Here is a 17,937-nt window from a genome sequence, read left to right as displayed (position 1 = left end):
GAGGATGAAAAAGAGCTGCTCATTGCCTTCACAGGCACAGGATCAGCTTTGAGGGTGATAAAAATGTGGACATAGACAGAGGTGACGGCTGCAGTCATTGTCAATGGACTTAATGCCACTGATGTGTATGCTTTAAATTGGTGGATTTTGTTAAGTAGATTTCACCTCAATAAAAGTAAATACTTTTTTTTAAAAAGGAGAGAGGGAAAAGAACCACCCATGCAAGGAGTAGGGGGAAAGCATCCAGACCAAGGAACAATATGCACGGAGGCTCTGAGGCAAATTCAAACTCACAGACCTGGCAAAAGGCCCTCCCTGCTGGGAGGGAGATGACCAAGTTGCAGAGGGATGGCAGCAGAGAAGAGAGGGGGCCGGGTCAGGACAAGGGCTAATGTCACAGGGATGGGGGAGTTCTAACCTCACAGAATACCAGAACTGGGAAGAGCATTAGAAACCACTTAGACCTACTCACGTATTGTTTGGGATTGAATATGTGAAGGCTGAGAGAAGCAACATGACTTCCTCTAGCTCATATAGATGGTTCTATGAGTCCCAGACATGGACTTATGATGCACATCCCATCCCCTGAGGTCAGAATTCCTCGTAAGGGCAGATGAGCTGTGTTCATCATCATGGAGGAAATAAGTTGTTTGGTCTCTTATTCTGCCCCCAGGCGACGAGGAGCTTGTGCGGGAGGTACTGCTCGACGCGGTGGTGACCGCCCCCATGGAGGCCTACTGGACAGCGCTGGCTCTCAACGCCTCTGAGTATGTCCAGGGCTGGGCAAGGATTCTGAGAGGGGAAGCACCCCCAGCTCCCAGGATTCCCTTGGCTGAGTCAGGGTCCCTCCCACTAGGTGGCTGGCAGCTCAGGAGACAACTGGGTCCACGAGGAATATGATGAGGGTGGGAAGACGTTGGGGGAGTGAGAGCTACCTTCACATGGCCCCAGTAAAACAGGGACTTGGCACGGCACCACACCCCACACATGCTGCTGCTTTCCCCTCTGGAAAAATACCAAGTGTATGGTCTCCCGGGCCTAGGTCCAGATCCCCCACCCACACTGCAGTAGCCCCATTCCAGGAACACCTCTCTGAAGCTGGGCTGTAGCTGTGGGAGCCCCTTCACCAAGTGCCCTGGTAAAAGTGGTTTAAGTAGATCAGGACCTCGTTTCCAGCAAGTAAGCTCAAGACACTACGAAGTACAGACTTGGCCTTGGTCTTTCCTAGTGCCTTAGATTTCCTCGCTCCCTTTGCTGATGTTTACCTAGTGCTGTCATATTTAATGGACGGGTAGAAAGAAGAAATAAATGGCTTGGGTGTGTGTATGCACGCACATGAATGTTGGGAAGGTAAAAAACTAATGAGGTCAAGAATACAGTGGACTCCACCTTGTTCCTGAAGAGGAAGATTTAACATTAACGTCATGAAGATGTCAAACCTCCCCAAGACACTCAAGTTAATTAATGCTAACCTACTGAAAACAACAGCATTTTATATGAAACAATCACCTATTTAAAAAAGCAAGACACAAAAAGCTGTGCACAGTGTGATGCCATTTCTATAAAATGGAGGCAAGACAGTATGTCTGTACATGTGCATGTACAGATAGACTATCTTTGAAAGACCAAGTAGGAAAGAGTTCTCATTGGTTGCTTCTCAGTAGAAAAATGGGTAAGTGAAACAGGGATGGAAGGGACACTTTTCACTGTATAAATTTTTGGTACAATTTTGAGCCATGTGAATGTATTATCTCTACAAAATTAAATTAAACTAGAGAACAAAAAAAGAATATAACAGACCAAGCAAAGTTCTGAGTATTTGGTGTATATTAACCCAGTGAGCCTCATAACCACCTTGCTATATAGATACTATCGTTATCCCCATTTTACAGATGAGGAAACCAAGGCAGAGTGAGATAAGCAAGTTGCCCAAGGTCGTATGCCTCCCAAGTGGCAAAGCTGGAATCAAAACCTGGCAGCCTGGTTCTGGGGTCTAGGGAATTGGATCACTGGTTTGGAGAGAAGGGACATGATCTTCATCTTTCCAAGTTCTGAGATTAGCCAGAGACATTTTTAAAGTTGAGAAACACTGAAGAAAAAATATTCTTAACCCAGGTGTATATTAGAAAAGAAAGCCTGGACGGGCGCCTGGGTGGCTCAGTGAGTTAAGCCTCTGCCTTCGACTCAGTTCAGGATCTCAGGGTCCTGGGATCGAGTCCTGCATCGGGCTCTCTGCTCGGCAGGGACCCTGCTTCCTCCTCTCTCTCTCTGCCTGCCTCTCTGCCTACTTGTGATCTCTGTCAAATAAATAAATAAAATCTTTAAAAAAAAAAAAGAAAAGAAAAGAAGGCCTGGAGAATTAATATAAAATGGCATATTGGTAATATAATGTCCTATCAATAATATCAATGCAGAAAAGATATTTGAACAAGTAGTAACATCCATGCATGTTTTAAAAAACTAATCAATAAAATTAAAATTGACCAGCGCTCCTGGCTAGCTCAGTCGGTAGAGCATACAACTCTTGATCTCAGGGTTGTAAGTTTGAGCCTCATGTTGGGTGTAGAGATTACTTAAAAATAAAAATCTTCAAAAAAAATTTGACCTAAGCCTGAAAGTCAACATCTGAATGGGGCTAGAGCCTCTCTCAGCTAAAGATAGGACTAAGACAGGCCCTACCCCTACTACTGCTTAACAAGGTCAGAAGGTATAAGTCAGGGCAGCCAGACAAGAGAATGCATATAGAAGCAGTGAGAAGTGGAAAAGGTAAAGTAAATTATCTCTGTTTAAGAAGGTCATAAGATTATATATCTGGAAGCTCCAAAAGAATTTATAGGAAAACTACCATGAACAATAAGAGAATTTAGTGAAGTAGCAGGATATAATATGAACATTCAAAAATTAAGATCCTTTATCTATGCAAACAAAAACTAGATTTAAAAATGTCATGTGAAAATATTCAAGAGGACAAAAAATAAAATGTAATGAAACTCCTAGGTATAAACAATAAAATATGTCCTAAAATGTACACAAGAAGAATTATAATATACTCCTGGAAGACATAAAAGTTGACTTGAGCAAATGAGGAGATATTCAGTGTCTTGGGGTAGGAAGAACGAGCATCACAAAGACATTAATCCTCTGTAAGTTAATTTATAAATTTAATGTAATCCTAATAAAAATATCATCAATATTTTTCTGGATCCAGACAAATCAATTATAACATTTACTTGAAAGAATAGTCAAAAAATCTCTGAAAAAGAAAAGCAACAAAGCAAGTTTAGTCCTACCAACATATTAAAACATATGGCAAAAATCTCTATAATGTAGAAAGTATAGTATTAACACACGAATAGAAAGGCAGACAAGGGGACAGAATACAAAATCCAGAAATTCTTCTAAATGCGTATGGAAAGACATGTCAGACCAGGGGAAAATGGACTCTTTAGTACTTGGTTTGAGAGCCATATGGAGAATGATAAAATTGTATTATTCCCTTACACCATACACCTGGATAAAGTCCAAATGACTCAGAGATTTAAATGTAAAAAAAAAATGAAACCATATAAGTACTAAAAAAAAAAAATGAGCCAATTGCTCTAAAATCTAGGAATTAGGAAACCTTTCCCAATGATGACTCAAAATTCAGAAGCAATAAAAGAATGACTGACAAATTTAACAGCATAAAAATATTTATTTGGCAAAAATAAAAACATGAGCAAAGTGAAAACAGAAATGACAAACCAGAAAAATGTTTGCAACTTATATAACAAACAAAAGCTTACTATCCCTACATTATCGAAGAACTTCAAAAATACAGAAGTAAAAAACCCAATCACTTTGAAGGAAAAAAGACCAGAAATATGGACAGTTCAGAGAATACATACAAATAGTCCTTAAATACATTTCTAGTTCATAATAAAAGGAGTGTAAATTAAAACTGTACCAAGTTTTTAATTAAATTAAATTAAAACTGTCACTCTTCGGATTGATAACATCTAAGTTTGTTGCCAGTCAGGCTGGCAAGGCTGTGGGGAATCAGGCTTGTGTATATTGTCGGTGGGTATACAAAATGTTTCAAAGCCTATGGAGGACAGTTTAATAATGTCTAATAAATTACATACCCATTTACACTCTGACTCAGCAATACCATTCTAGGAAAGTATCCTTAAGATATACTATGAAAAATAGGAAAAGTTACACACATGAGCTTTTTGTTAGAGCTCCATTATTAACAGTGAAAGATAGAAATAACCTAAAGCCATCAGTAGGAGCCTCCTTAAATAAACCATGGTAGGCCCACATAATTGAATACTATGTAACTGTAAAAAAGGACAAATCTACATACTGCCGTGGAATGGTCTTACCAATGGAGAAAAGTATATATAATACCCCCACTATTTATTTAAAAAGAGGAGAAGCAAATATATTTTCATAGTTACTTACACATATATAAACATAGATGCATGTATATGTATACGTATGTGCACCTATATTTTTTAATGAAACAATAAACAAGAAAACAAAAAAGATTACTTTATGCAGAGTGAAAGAACAGGGATAGAGACAGAGACAGGCTTTTGAACATGCTTTATTTTACATATTTGACTTTGGAACCATGTAAATGCTTTATATCATTATAAAACACGATTAGATTTTCTTAAATAAGCTCTAAAAATTTGAAGGCAAATGAAACAAATAAACATAATTATGTATCAAGTTCATGACATAACAATGTAAATTCTTTCAAAGGACTTGAAAACACAGAACCATAAACAACAAACAAATAAAATCTTAAACCGTGTTCAGTAACCACATTGCTAGAAATAATATTGGCACAATTATTCTCAAACTATATAGATGAATAGAGCAAATAGTATTATGTTAATGTCATTAGGAGCCAAGGTTTTCAGCAAATGAAAAAAGAGATGCAAATGTTTTAGATCAAAGAAATTAAGATGTGCTGCTGAATATGAATTGGAAATATTAATGAATTTGTGATGTGTTTTCCCTGAAAGAACAAGAAGGATACCCTGGCCCTGTCCATGGAGAAGACCAACCTCAGTGAGCACCCCAGAGCTGGACTGTGGACTTTCAATGTACATATTAAGAAGTCCTCATTAAAATAAGTCAGCAACCCTTGGAGAAATGTCTGATTTCAGGACAAGGGCAGAACTGTAAAACATGAGCCAGGAGGATCTTGTCATATCCAGAAGAAGTTACTAAAGACTATCACTACATTGTGCTAGAGGGACCCCAGAATCAAACTGAAGTGGCTTTCACTGGTCAAAGGGGGGACAATTAGAGTAACAAAAGTATGTTAACTTCAGTGGATTAAAACATGTTTAATGTATTTAAATCCTGTGTTCATAATGGTACTGAGGAGAGGGGGAGAAAAGCTTTTTAGTCATCTTCAGAAAATGTTAAGAAACCAACTCATTATTCTAAAAACTGGTGAAAAAACAGAGATTCAATTATTTATCCTGGCTCTCCTATACAAGTTTGCATCTCAGGATAGCCAAATACTGATGAGGAGAAGTTTATCTTTATTCGAGTATTTCAGATACAAATAAAATAAGGAAGAAATTAAGGAATATCCCTATTTGGCCACCACTAGTCAATCAGATAGTATGTGCCTCATGACCAAGAGCACACTGCCTATAATAACTCAAACCTATATCAAGCCAGTAGGTCTAACTGCTAGCTTGTAAGAAATACAGGGGACAAGAGAGCATGCTAATTAACACCACAACATCGTGATCTGCTAAACCCAGAATGCAGAAACACTATGGAACAAATGACCTACTTCAGCGAATAAATTGCAAGGGAAAGAGAAGGGACAGAGAGAGGAGACAGAAAGGCTGAAAGTGACTAAAGATGACTGCTAATAGGTGTGGGTTCCTTCTGGGGATGATGAAAATGTTCTAAAATTGACTGGTGATGGCCACACAACTCTGTAAATATACTAAAAACCATTCAATTGTACATTTTAAATGGATGAACTGTATGGAAAGTGGATTATAGTTCAATAAATTTAAATTTCTATTATCTAGTTCTAGATAGATGAGAGAGAGAGAGAGAGGAAAGAAAAGAAACACATGAACTTGTGGACCCTAGTCAGATTCTAATTCAAATAAGCTAAAAAAAGGATTTTGGATTCCTGGATTATCTGATGCAACTAAGGAATGGAGGGGTGGGTTTGGGTGTGGTAATGGCAAGAATAAAGGATTTTTTTTATTCCTTATATTTTAATGATAGAAATCAAAATATTCACCAATGAAATGATATCTGAGATTTGCTTCAAAATAATCTAGTTGAGAGGCTGGGGGATGCTGTAGATGAAACAAGATTGGCATGGACTGGTAATTGTTGCTGCTGACCGATGGGTACAGGAATCTCATTAGACTATTCTCTACTACTTTTGAATAAAGAATTGCATCCGAGGTGCCTGGGTGGTGCAGTTGGTTAAGTGTCCAACTCTTGGTTTTGGCTCGGGTGGTGATCTCAGAGTTGTGAGATTGAGTCCTGCATCCGGTTCTGTGCTCAGTGCAGTTTGCTTAAGACTCTCCTGCTCATTCTCTCTCTCTCTCTCTCTCTCTCTCAAATATTTTTTTTAATTGCCTCAGGAAACTTTTTAGAGAAATTCATTAGGTCCCAACCCCAGAAATTCTTGTTTCTACAACATCAGAGGGGGGCAGGCAGGCCCTGTCTGCATTTCCAGATCCGTTCCTCTGTGGTTTTCCAGACTGTAGATCAAGTGCTTTAATCCAGCTCCAGGTGTCATCAGTTGAATGTCACATGGTACAGCCTTCTTCACAGAATCCCAGTAGGGAATCCCCAATACCCACACAGCTGAGTCTTGATTTAAAAAAAAAAAAAATACTTTCCTTGGCAATGCTTTGGGCATTGCCTACCTTCTGCACTCACTAAAACACTGATCTAGGTACTGCGAGAAATTGGGTAATAACCTGTAGCAAATTGGGTGAGGGGCAAGAATATTAATAAAGTTAGAAATAATTAAATAAAAACCACACATAACAAGCCCACAGCTGATGTCATATTCTATGGTGAAAACAATGAAAAGCTGAACGTTCTTCCTCTAAGATCAGGAACAAAGTAAGGATGTCTGTTCTCACCACTGTTATTCCACATAATAGCGGAAGTCCTAGCCACAGCAATTAAGCAAGAAAAAGAATAAAATGAAAAGGCGACCTACAAAATGGGAGAAGATATTTGCAAATCATATCTAATAAGAAACTAATACCCAAAATATGTTAAAAACAAACAAACAAAAAACCTCACTGAACTCAAGGGCAACAAAATGATCTGATTTTTTTAAAAGGGCCGAAGAACTGAAAAGACATTTTTAGCTTTTAGAGGAAACCTACAAATGCCCAACAGATGCATGAAAAAGTTCTCAGCATCAGTAATCAGCAGGGAAACACAAACCAAAAACACAGCGAGGCATCACCTCACGTGTTAGAATGTTACTCAAAAGATAAGAGACAGCAAGTATTGGTGAGGATGTGGAGAAAAGGGAATCCTGTGCACTGTTGGTGGGAATGTGAATTGGTCACTATGAACAATAGTTTGGAGCTTCCTCAAAAAGTTCAAAAGAGAACTACCATATGGTCCAACGATCTCACTTCTCATTATTTATCCACAGGAAATGAAACCATTATCTTAAAGAGATATTAACACACCTGTGTTCATTGCAGCATGATTTATAATAGCCAAGATATGGAAACAACATGTCATCAATGGAGGAATGGACAAAGAGGATGTCATATAGATATATAGATATAATAGAGAATGTAATATATTACATATATATATGCAATGAAATATTATTCAGCCACGAGGAAGGAAATCCTGCCGTTTGTGACAACCTAGATGAGCCTGGAGGGCATTATGCTAAGAAAGACAAGCCAGACAGGGAAAGACAAATACTACATGGCATCACCTATATGTAGAATCTAGAAAAGAAGAACATTTTTAAAAGTCAAACTCATAGAAACAGAGAGGATAGTGATTGCCGTGGGCTGCTGGGGGAAGACAGGTCAGCACAGTCTTTCAGCTACAAGAGGAAGAAGACTTGAGGGTCTAATAAAACGTGGTGACTGTAATTGATAACATTGTATTATATAATTGAAATTAGCTGTGAGTATAACTTAATTATTCTCAACCTCCAAAAAAAGATAAATACCTCATATAATGGACGTGTTATTTAACTAGATGGGAGGAACCCTTTCACAGTGTACACATATATCACATAATCATAATGAACACTTAAAAATCTCACAATTTTATGTCAATTTTATCTCAAAAAACCTGAAGTCTTTAAAAAGAAGAAGAAGGAGGAGGAGGAGGAGAAGTAGTAGTAGTGATGACTCCCACACTGGTGCCATCATCGTGGAAATATGGCTTTGGGACCATGAGAAATATTAGTTACACTCCAGCTAGCTAATGGATTTTCTTTCTCAAGTACTGCTGGCGAGGTTATAAAGTCCACTGGGTTCACATGGGTGGGTGAAGACCCTGTCTGCTCCTCCTCCTTTTCCATTTTAATAATAAGGTAAACATGTGAAAACGGTCTTAAAACCGTGAAGTGTCCTGTGTCAGTCATAAAAAGTTCCTATTCCTGAAGCCACAAAACAACATCTCTTTTCCTGAATTCCTCCTGTCTTTCAGAGCCAACTCCCCTAAAACCTGCATGGACAAATTAGGAGCCAAAAAAAAAAAAAAAAAGACAGAAAGGCAGAGGCCCAGAGAACACATTAACAAGGGGAGGTGCTGCCCAGGGGAGCCAGGTCTACCAGATATAATAAAATGATGCCCATAGTGGATGGCAGTGTGTGTGTGTGTGTGTGTGTGTGTGTGTGTGTGTGTAACCCTCTGAGCATCCATTCTGCCTGCCCCCCGACCCCCTCCCCAGGAAGATCAGGCCAGGCACTAGCAGAGACCTGCAGGTCTTCCCCAGCCTCGCAGTGCCCCCTTTCCTAGACCTGTTGCTGTAGTGCCTGGTAATGACATCTGCTCCGTCCGCCTTACAGTGAGTCCGAGCAAGTGGTGGACATGGCCTTCCTGGGCACCCGCGCCGGCCTCCTCAGAAGCACCTTGTTTGTGGGCTCCGAGAAGGTCTCAGACAAGTAAGTCATGCTGGGCACCCCGGCAGAGGGATCCCTCCAGGGTGTTCCTGCGGCATGTGGGCAAGCAGACTCTCAGACGCCAGGAGAGCACAGAGTGTGGAAGGTGATGGTTTGTAGATTAAAAGAGTCAGAAAAGTAACTCTTCATCAGGCTTATATGCATCCTGGAGTTGTCCCCGGGAGAGGAGGGACAATGGCCCAGTCAGGCAAGAAAGTGGCTGGGACACTAATGTTAGAAGGGTTAATCACTTCCACAAGAGGAAACCCAGAAGTTGTTTTCCCCCTTGGGACAGTCTGTATGTGACAAGCAAAATCATTTGGCTGTGTCCCCTTCTTTACTGACAACTTACATATCCCCTAAGCCAGCAATTCTCAACTGGGGGTGATTTTCCCCCAACCCCACCCCAGGGACATTTGTCAATGTGTGCAGACATTTTTTGTTGTCACAGCTCGGGGACGGGGGTTTGCTGTGAGCATCTAGTGGGCCGAGACCAGGGATGGTGTTAAACACCCTCACAACCATTGTGTGGCCCAAAATGTCAAAGTGTTGAATCTGAGAGACCCTGCTCCCAGCAAAGCCTGGATTCTGGGAGACCAGCTGGCCGGGTGTCCTCCCCACCAAGTACTGCAGCAAAGGGAGAATAGGAGCCAGAGAAGGAGGCCAGGTGGGGGTTGGGAGAGCAGAGCAACCAGCCGCTTGCAAACCAGGAGACTCAAATAGGCAGAAGTCAGCAGGTCTTTGGAAGAGAATGGCCAAGGGAGCACCCCGTGGTCCTTGCCTCTCACCCCCTCCCTGCTCCTCTCACTGAATCCAAGCACACCCAGCCATCTAGGAGCTTCTTCCAGGACTCTGACAGATCCACACTTGCTAAAAAGCTAAGGCGTTCTAGGAGAACAAATCAAGTTGCTTTTCCCTCTCCCCATATCCCCTTACTCCCAGAGAGGTGAAGAGAAGAGAGCCCTCTGCCTCTCTAGCCCTTACCATGGTCCAGTTAGAGATACAGCAAATAACTCAGAGGGCCAAATCTGGTGGTAAATTTTAGATTCGCCCAAAGGCCTTGAACAGCATCGGAACTGACCTCCCCACAGTCACTACCCAGCTGGCCTCCCACTCATACCTCCTCCTCCCCTTAAATTTCCACCCCCACTCAGAAAATTGCATACCCATGTCATTGTCTGGGTATGGGTGGACAAGTTGGACAGGGTGAACCACACCGGGCAGTATGAAGGGGGTAAAGCGTCCTCGGCAGTCCCCTGCACCCTCTGAAGGCTTCGAAGAATGGAAGAGAGAAATCTTAATAAAGAGAGACCCTCCTGGGTCACAAAAGCAGCCACCATGAATGGCCACCCAGGGGCCACACAACTCCAGAGGGCTCCCTTCACCTAGACCATGGCATGACTGGCGAGCTCAGGAACTGTGCAACAAGGCAGGTAGCTTCTGGAATACGTAAGTGGACCACTCTTAAAATCAAACTTCAAGTAACCACCTTGTGGGTTATCCACAGTGTCTTTTTTTAATCCACAAACCAGCTTCTCCCTGCCTCCCACTCTGCTTCTGGACCAGCACTCCCTTCTGCTGGCTGCTGTGTGTTCAGGCAATGCAAAACCATAATTAGCAAGGTAAAGCTGCTCAAGAAAAAGATAACTCATCATACATTCTAAACCCTAGAGGCAACAACTTTTGAAGTAACCATTTGGGGGGAATTTATGCCCTTCTATTAGTGCAGTATAGAATTCACCATACAATTTCCCCATTCAGACATGCCAATTAGCCAGACAGAAAGAAATTAGGGTATATCCAAAAGAAACAAACCCTGCAGGCAAAGGAGTTTTTATTTAACCAAAAAAGTCCCCTTTCACAATACAGGCGCTCTACCTCTTCTAGCTACTAACATGCCATCAGGTGCAACAATATTTGAATCTGGAAAAGGCAGGAATTGCTGGGGAACATCGTCTGGGGTAAAATCAGTCTAGTGGCCAATATTTTCTACCTGCAACTCTACTAAAGCAGAGATGAATCTCTCTTCTTGGCCCAGCCACGATGACCCTGTGTGGAAAAAAGAGAAAGGGACAAGCGTGTTCCCAGATCTGTGGGGAGGTACCAACTCTTTGTCTTTGCAGGAAGTTCCTGACTCCTGAGGATGAGGCCAGTGTGTTCACTCTGGACGGCTTCCCCCTGTGGTACCGCCAGGCCGCCGAGCAGCCTGCGGGCAGCTTTGTGTTCAATCTCCGATCAGCAGAGGGAGCAGGTAATCCGCAGCCCTGTGCTCTGGGACCTAGCGGGGACTAGGGTGTGCCTCCTCCCGCTGCTCTTGGTGGGGAACAGAAGCAGATGTGGAACAGAATGTCGAAGCCTCTGGGTTCCCTCCCAGCCCTCCCTCCTGACACGTTAGTGCCTTGAGAAAGCTCGCTCGTGTTTCACCACACTATTGATCTCTGCCCTGAATATAGGACGGATCATTTTATCCCCTAGCCAGCAACCAAAGTTAAAAATCCAGCATGGCACAAAGGAAAGAGATTTGCCCCAAAAGTCAAAGAGCTGGATTCCAGCCCAGATTCCAAGTGGGAGCGTATTGGAAGAGTTGATCTTTAAGACTTTTCTGTTTCAAACATCTGAGTATCTTTGAAAGCTCCCCAGATTAAAGTAACAGACTTCATTCCGTCAGGGGACCACTGTACTTACCAGATACACTGCCCCATCGCACTACTTCCCAGAAAAAGCAGCCTGGTCTCCACTCCCTTATGGTCTCCCAGGAGCTGCAATATTGAGCCCCCATCCTCTCCTCAGGACCTCCCAGTAATAAAGGGGCCCCCTGGCTGGCAGACCCCGTGCGAGAGGGGACCTTGAGGGGGAGGAAGCAGGGCAGCCAAATTTGGACCAAGCCACCAAATCCTTACTAGTCCAAGGCCCAGGAAGTGTTTCTGAGCTGCCGGCACCCAACTCCAACCCCCAGCCCCCACTCTGAAAAACAGCCCCCATAAAGAAAAATTAAGTGACTCTAACAGAGTACAAAAAAATTGAGAAATGTTTAGAACAGAAAGGGACTTGGAGGATGCATAGCTTCACCCTCTTAATTTACACTTGAATAGACTACGGCCCAGAGAGGTGGAGGGACACATCCCAGGGCCTAAGAGTTTGCAGCATAACGGGCCATCCCCTGGGGGGAATTGACCCCAGCACAGTGGAACGAGAGGGCCTAGGAATACCTGTGCCCAGGACAGAGTGAGCAGAGGTGGTGGGGGTGGGGAGAGGAGAGGGAAAGGAAGAGGAGAAGGAGGAGAGGGGGAGAAAGGAAAGAGGGGGAAGGAGAGGATGAGGAGTGGGGGGACGGGGGAGAAGAGGAGAAGGAGGAGAAGGAAGGGAGGGGGGAAGTGGAGAACCCCAGCTGGGAGTCTAGTGGAATGGAGAGTGTACTTCCCCTCCAAGATGCCCTTCCACCCAAAGCCTCCAGCCACCACTTTCACCAAAACCATCCTCCAACTTCCTGATGGAGAAGTGCCCTGAACTGACAGCTGGAGGAGATCTGGACTCCCAGGGGCTTTTCTTGGGGCTGCAGGCAGCAAAGAGGAGGTCCCCCTCTATGCCCTCTTGATGCCTTCTTCACCTTGTGCCTAAGCCCACATCTCCATCCTATGCCTGTTCCCCCCACCAAATGCATCGCTAATGTGCTTTACAAAACATTCCAGAGCCTACAACTCATACAATCTCCACAACCCTGGAAGTGTTGTTATTATTTCTCTTCTTATACAGGAAAAGTCTGAGGCTCGGAGAGGTTCTGTGACTTGCCCAGGAACACGTAGCTATGGGACCACAGAGCCAGGCCAAACCCAAGTTCTGCCCACCAAAGCCCAGGCTCTTTTCCTGCCCTAAGTGTGAGGCAGGAAGGGGAAGAGGAAGTGAATGCTGTTTGTCCCAGTGAAAGCCCACAAAGAAGGCTTCCAAAGCCAAGGTGATGGGCTCCTTGCCTCATAGTCCCCCAGAGCCAGAAAGTGGCAGCTCTTTCTTCATGTCACCTTCTAAAGTGGCATCAAGGGCTCCCACCTACAGGGTCCTGGGGAGGTTCTCTGGGGTGTAGCCCTGTCCCCTGCCCCCAGCCCATGATGAGGGCTCCCTCCTACCTGCATTGTCACTGGGCCCATGCCTGAAGGCTGCTGGGGTTGCTTTTTGTGGCGGTGAGGTAGGAGGGCGGTGGGTGGGGAACTAAGCCGCAAGGAGAAGAGAGGGAAGCTGGCAACCCAAAAGGGGGGACGGTCGAGTAGGGAGGCAGGCGCTTGCTCTCTTTTCACACCCTCGCTTGCTGCTTTAGCTCCTGCCTGTGCCTGAAGACACGTGGGCACCTCTGCACACTCCCCTTCTCCCCCAAGGAAGGAAACATCAGCAGCTTCATTTTAATGGGGTCGGGTACCCTGAAGAGGCAGAGGAGCCGCCTCCAGGGTGAATGGAGGCTTCCCTCTGCCTCTCCAAGCTGACTCTGTTGCCTTTTGCCTGGGGCCTGGTGGGCTGAGTCCTGCCCACGAGGAACTGTCTTTTGCAACCAGCGCCTGAGAAATCTGCCAGCACGGAGCCCAGGTGCCTCAGGCCTGTCCCTCCTGCCTCCAGACATTTCTAGAAGCAAGGGGAGGAAGCTGACTTCTGTGTTTATTGAGGCTTTATCATGGCAGATTCCTAGAATCAAGGATAATACTCCATATTGTAAGTTTCTAGAATCAGGGTAATTATGGATTTATGTGAGATATTGGATTATAGCAAGGTATGAGGAACGATCTTAGCAAAATAGATACGAGAAAGCATAATTTAAGTTCCATGACAACAGACGATCTCCACATAAGCTTCTCATGACCTATTTGTTTCAAGCAACATTTGATATAAAGACCTTCCCATAAGACAGTACTTGATAAAAATTTTGCCCCTTTGTTGGGAATTTTAGTTATGGAACTTGGCCTGTAGATAGGAATGCTTTCAAAGGGGATGCCTGGGGGTCTCAGCCGGTTAAGCATCTGCCTTTGGCTCAGGTCATGATCCCAGGGTCCTGGGATGGAATCCTGCACTGGGACTCAGCAGGGAGCTTTTTTCTCCCTCTGCCCCTTCCTTCCCACTTGTGCCCCCACCCCCTGCAAATAAATAAATAAAAATAAAATCTTAAGAACAACAAAAGGAATGCTTTGAAAAGTGAAGCCTTGTCCCTGGACTGATTTAGATTAAAAAGCCCAAGGTCACACACTAGCCCAGACCACCACTGAGCCAGAAATCTCTGTTTTCATGTCGAACTAACACAGCCACCTAAATTCTGTCCCTATGGTGGCCTGATTCTCCTAAAAGAGGGGGTGCAGAGCAGCTCAAAGCAAGCCCCTTGCCCTTGAAGAGGCTGGCAGTGTCCCAGAAGTGCAGTCACCATCTGTAACACCTGTGAAAGGCGTGGCTTGAGAACAGGGTGGTGTTGGCAGGCCGGCCCCCGGCCACCAGGATGTACGGAGTGCCCTGCCAGCCTTCTGTGTCTGTGCAGCCCTGGCCCCGGGCCTCTAGGGGGACTGTCAGTGTCACCCTGACTCATGTGACTGGTGAAGGACAGCCCAGGATCAGCCACCACGAGTCCAGGAATGCAGCCTATCCTTCTGCTCGGAAGAATCATCTGACCCGTGCAAGTCTTCTGGATGGAACATGCGCGGAGAGGACGGGTCACAGCAGGGTCCCTGAGCTCAAGGGAGGCAGACAGTCGCTGCCCCAAGACAGAGCAAACCCACAGTGTTCAAGGGACGTGGACACGCTGCATTATCTGGCAGGTTCAGATCTGCGTGAGGACGGGGCAGTACCTGACACGCGGGGGTGATCCGCAAAGTCCAGTGGGGGATAGTTGCAGATCCACCGCAGCAGGGGTGTCGCCAACACCCCCCCACCCCCACTTCCTCAAGAAATGCCCTCTCCTGGGATTCACAGTGTGCCCTCAGCTTCCCCACCCACCAAGCAACCCCTGGCTCTTCCCCGGGCACTGAGAAAGTGACTTGGCAATTTTTGTTTCCCCAGAAAGTCCAGGCCAGCCCATGATAGTGACAGCCAGCACAGCTGTGGCCGTGACCGTGGACAAGAAGACAGCCATCGCTGCAGGTAGGAGCTGCCCTCTGCGCCACGGCGGTCAGGGGCACTGTGAGTCAAGGTCAGGAATAACACAGAGAAATAGCAGGAGGGCCCTGCCTGTAGCTGGCAAGGGCCGCAGCCCTCCAGCCAGAGGTTTTCCCAGCCGAATGGTGTGACTGCGGGAGAAAGGAGCCTTCCCAAGCCATGTCGTTTATAAAACCGTAAGTCTTGAGATCCAAAAGAATTTATGAAGTCAGTCAGATGAAGCTCAGACAGTTTAAGAGATTTGCTCCAGGTCACCCGGGACAGAGACTACAACCGGGACCTCCGCTTCCCTCTCCCGTCACCCCAGGTGTAGAAAGCCACTGCGCACAGAGGCGGCCCCGTGACTCAGACCGTAAGGATGAGCCGGGGACATGTGTTCAGTGTGTGCAGGACACCACAGAGACCACATCCTGCGCTCACCTCATCCGGCCCTCAGGGCGAAATGGGTACTTTGGGCTCCTTTTTACAGATAAGGAAACCGAGACAAAAATTCTTTGCCCGAAGTCACACAGCTAATAATGAATGAAGCTAGAATTTGAGCTCAGGTGGCCTTTCCTTAAGATCCAGCTTCCTACCCCTTGTTGCCACTGGCCTCAAACGTGATGAGAGCGCCCAGTGACCCTCCCAAGCTGCCCAGACTCGGTGGTTTCTCAGTGCCTCAAAGTGTTCTTTGCGCCCAAGCCTCCTCGCTGGAGTGCAGTCAGGCCTGCCTGGTGAAGTCCTCCTTAGCCGGGCTTCAGTCCCCGTGTCTCGGCCCCAGCTAGGTTCTGCAAAGCTGTGCAGTTCAGTGGGCACTCACGCTTCGGCCGTCACAGGTCCGGTCCTGCTTCCCTGGGGGCCCCAAGCCGCATGGAAGGACTCTCCAGCTGGGGAGCAGAGGTGAGCCTTGTCCCCTCAGGCTGGGTTCAGGGCAAAGGAGGTAGGAGGAGCAGGCTGGGGTCCAGCTGAGATCCTCCAACCCTGACTTTCCACCAGAGAAAATACCTTGGGGGCGCCTTCAGGAGGCACTGCTCCAGCATTCAGGAGGGGACTTGTGCCATCTCAGCTGCCTTTTTAAACTTAGGCCATAGTGGGCTAACTCCAGACTCACTGCTAGGCCAAAACTGGACCCAAACTTGTCTCCCTCGAGCCTGTTCGCCGGTCCCATCCAAGTGCCTCTGTCCTGCTTCCTCCGTGCTGTGGACCCTCTCAGCAACCTCTCCCTCCCCCGCACCCCACATACCTGAGAGTCTAGGAACCAGAGGGGACGTGGGGTCAGGCACTGGCTGTGCTCTCCGGCACTCTCCAATTATTTGATATCATTTTTAACTCAGAGCTGAATTAGAGCCTCCAGGGGTTGCCATAGAAACCGTGTCCTGGTGCCTCTGGTTTAACTCACTGCAGACAATGGCTCTGAGGCTCTGGGGTGTGTGGATACGATAGGAAAAGAGTGAGGTACTAGAGACCTTATGCTTCAGCTTCTGTGTGTGTAGAAGGGGGGGCGGGGTGTTTCCTTTTGTAATTTCCCCTCCGTGGACTATGGCTCAACCTCCTTGATACTGGAGCTAGATGAGCCTATATCTCAAAGCAAGAGAGGTGGCTGGTATGCTGTCCTGGCAGCTTCATCCCTTGGAAGTGGGGGGCACTGTGTGCATTGGGGGCTCCTGGACTGGGCGAGCACTAGTGGCTAAAAAGGGAGCTGCAGGGGTGAGGTTGTGCACTGAGCAAGGGGAGAAGGCAGGAGAAGGGCGCTCGGCCCAGCTACAGGGGTCAGCTACATGCCAGATGTGTGTGTCATGATACGGGTTCCTCCAGAATGGCAGCTGAATGGGGAGGGGTCCTTTTAAGCTCTAAGCAGGTGATTTACCAACAGTTTATGCAGAATTTCTAGGACTCTAACTTCTTGACCAGGATCCATTTTCAATTTCCCATACCCTGCAGACCTAGTTGGGGAGTACTGCCCAGCATAGTGATGGTGGCAGCATAACCTGCAAGTGTGTTCCTCTACTACGTGGCGTGCAATATACTTGTGCCCCTGTCCTGAGCCCTTCAGTGCAGAGCCTGCTCTCTGGGGGTCCACGAGCGCTCCTCTCCTCAGGGTCTGCTTCCGTGCAATTGGACCTGGACATCCACACTCAGAACAGTGACATGTACGACACACCTATGCCTTACCCAGGCCTGTGCCGGGCTGCTGAGGGACCCTGGTCCCTGCTTCTGCAGTGGGGTCTGGGGAAGACTCTCAGGTCCGCTATGCCTGTTAGGGCAGCACCCCACAGTTTCTCACCACCTCTGAAAGACAAAGCAGCCCAGCTCTGCTAGGAGTCCAGCTGAACTCCAGGAAAGGGACGTGGAGGGCCCACTTCTCCCTAAGGCTTGCTACTGCCTCACTGGGATGTCATCCAGAGGAAAGCGCCTAGGAAGGAGAAAATTCCTTCTTGGTCTCTGAAAGCTAATGAACCATAGAGCCCGGGTGCAGTCAGCCAGAGGCCAGTCCAGGTCTGGAAGTGAGTCACCCCGGCTTGGGGCAGACAAACAACCACCCAGACCTTGTTCTCTGGCCCATCTCCTCTCTTGGCCTCCCCACCCCCCGGCCCTCCAATTCATAATTCTGAGAGCTCACCTGCTGAGCCCTGCAGGGATCATATCTGTCAGTGCAAAAGGTCATTTCCCTGTCCCTAAAGCCAGTCTTAAA

General features: G+C 46.2%; 1 protein-coding gene across 1 annotated transcript in view; it reads left to right on the top strand.

Moving 5' to 3' along the window:
* CACNA2D4 (calcium voltage-gated channel auxiliary subunit alpha2delta 4) overlaps positions 1-17,937 on the top strand; it is a 106,741-nt gene that overhangs the window by 51,023 nt on the left and 37,781 nt on the right. The window contains exons 21-25 of the mRNA XM_044228122.1: positions 674-771; positions 9,058-9,149; positions 11,270-11,397; positions 13,047-13,054; positions 15,185-15,251. Of these exons, the coding sequence (XP_044084057.1) occupies positions 674-771; positions 9,058-9,149; positions 11,270-11,397; positions 13,047-13,054; positions 15,185-15,251 (393 nt within the window). The remainder of the gene's footprint in view (positions 1-673; positions 772-9,057; positions 9,150-11,269; positions 11,398-13,046; positions 13,055-15,184; positions 15,252-17,937) is intronic.

This window comes from Neovison vison, chromosome 12 (assembly GCF_020171115.1).
Source record: "Neovison vison isolate M4711 chromosome 12, ASM_NN_V1, whole genome shotgun sequence".
In the NCBI taxonomy this organism is placed as follows: domain Eukaryota; kingdom Metazoa; phylum Chordata; class Mammalia; order Carnivora; family Mustelidae; genus Neogale; species Neogale vison.
The sequence above is the reverse complement of the archived record's forward strand: the minus strand, read 5'-3'. Positions and strand labels throughout refer to the sequence as shown.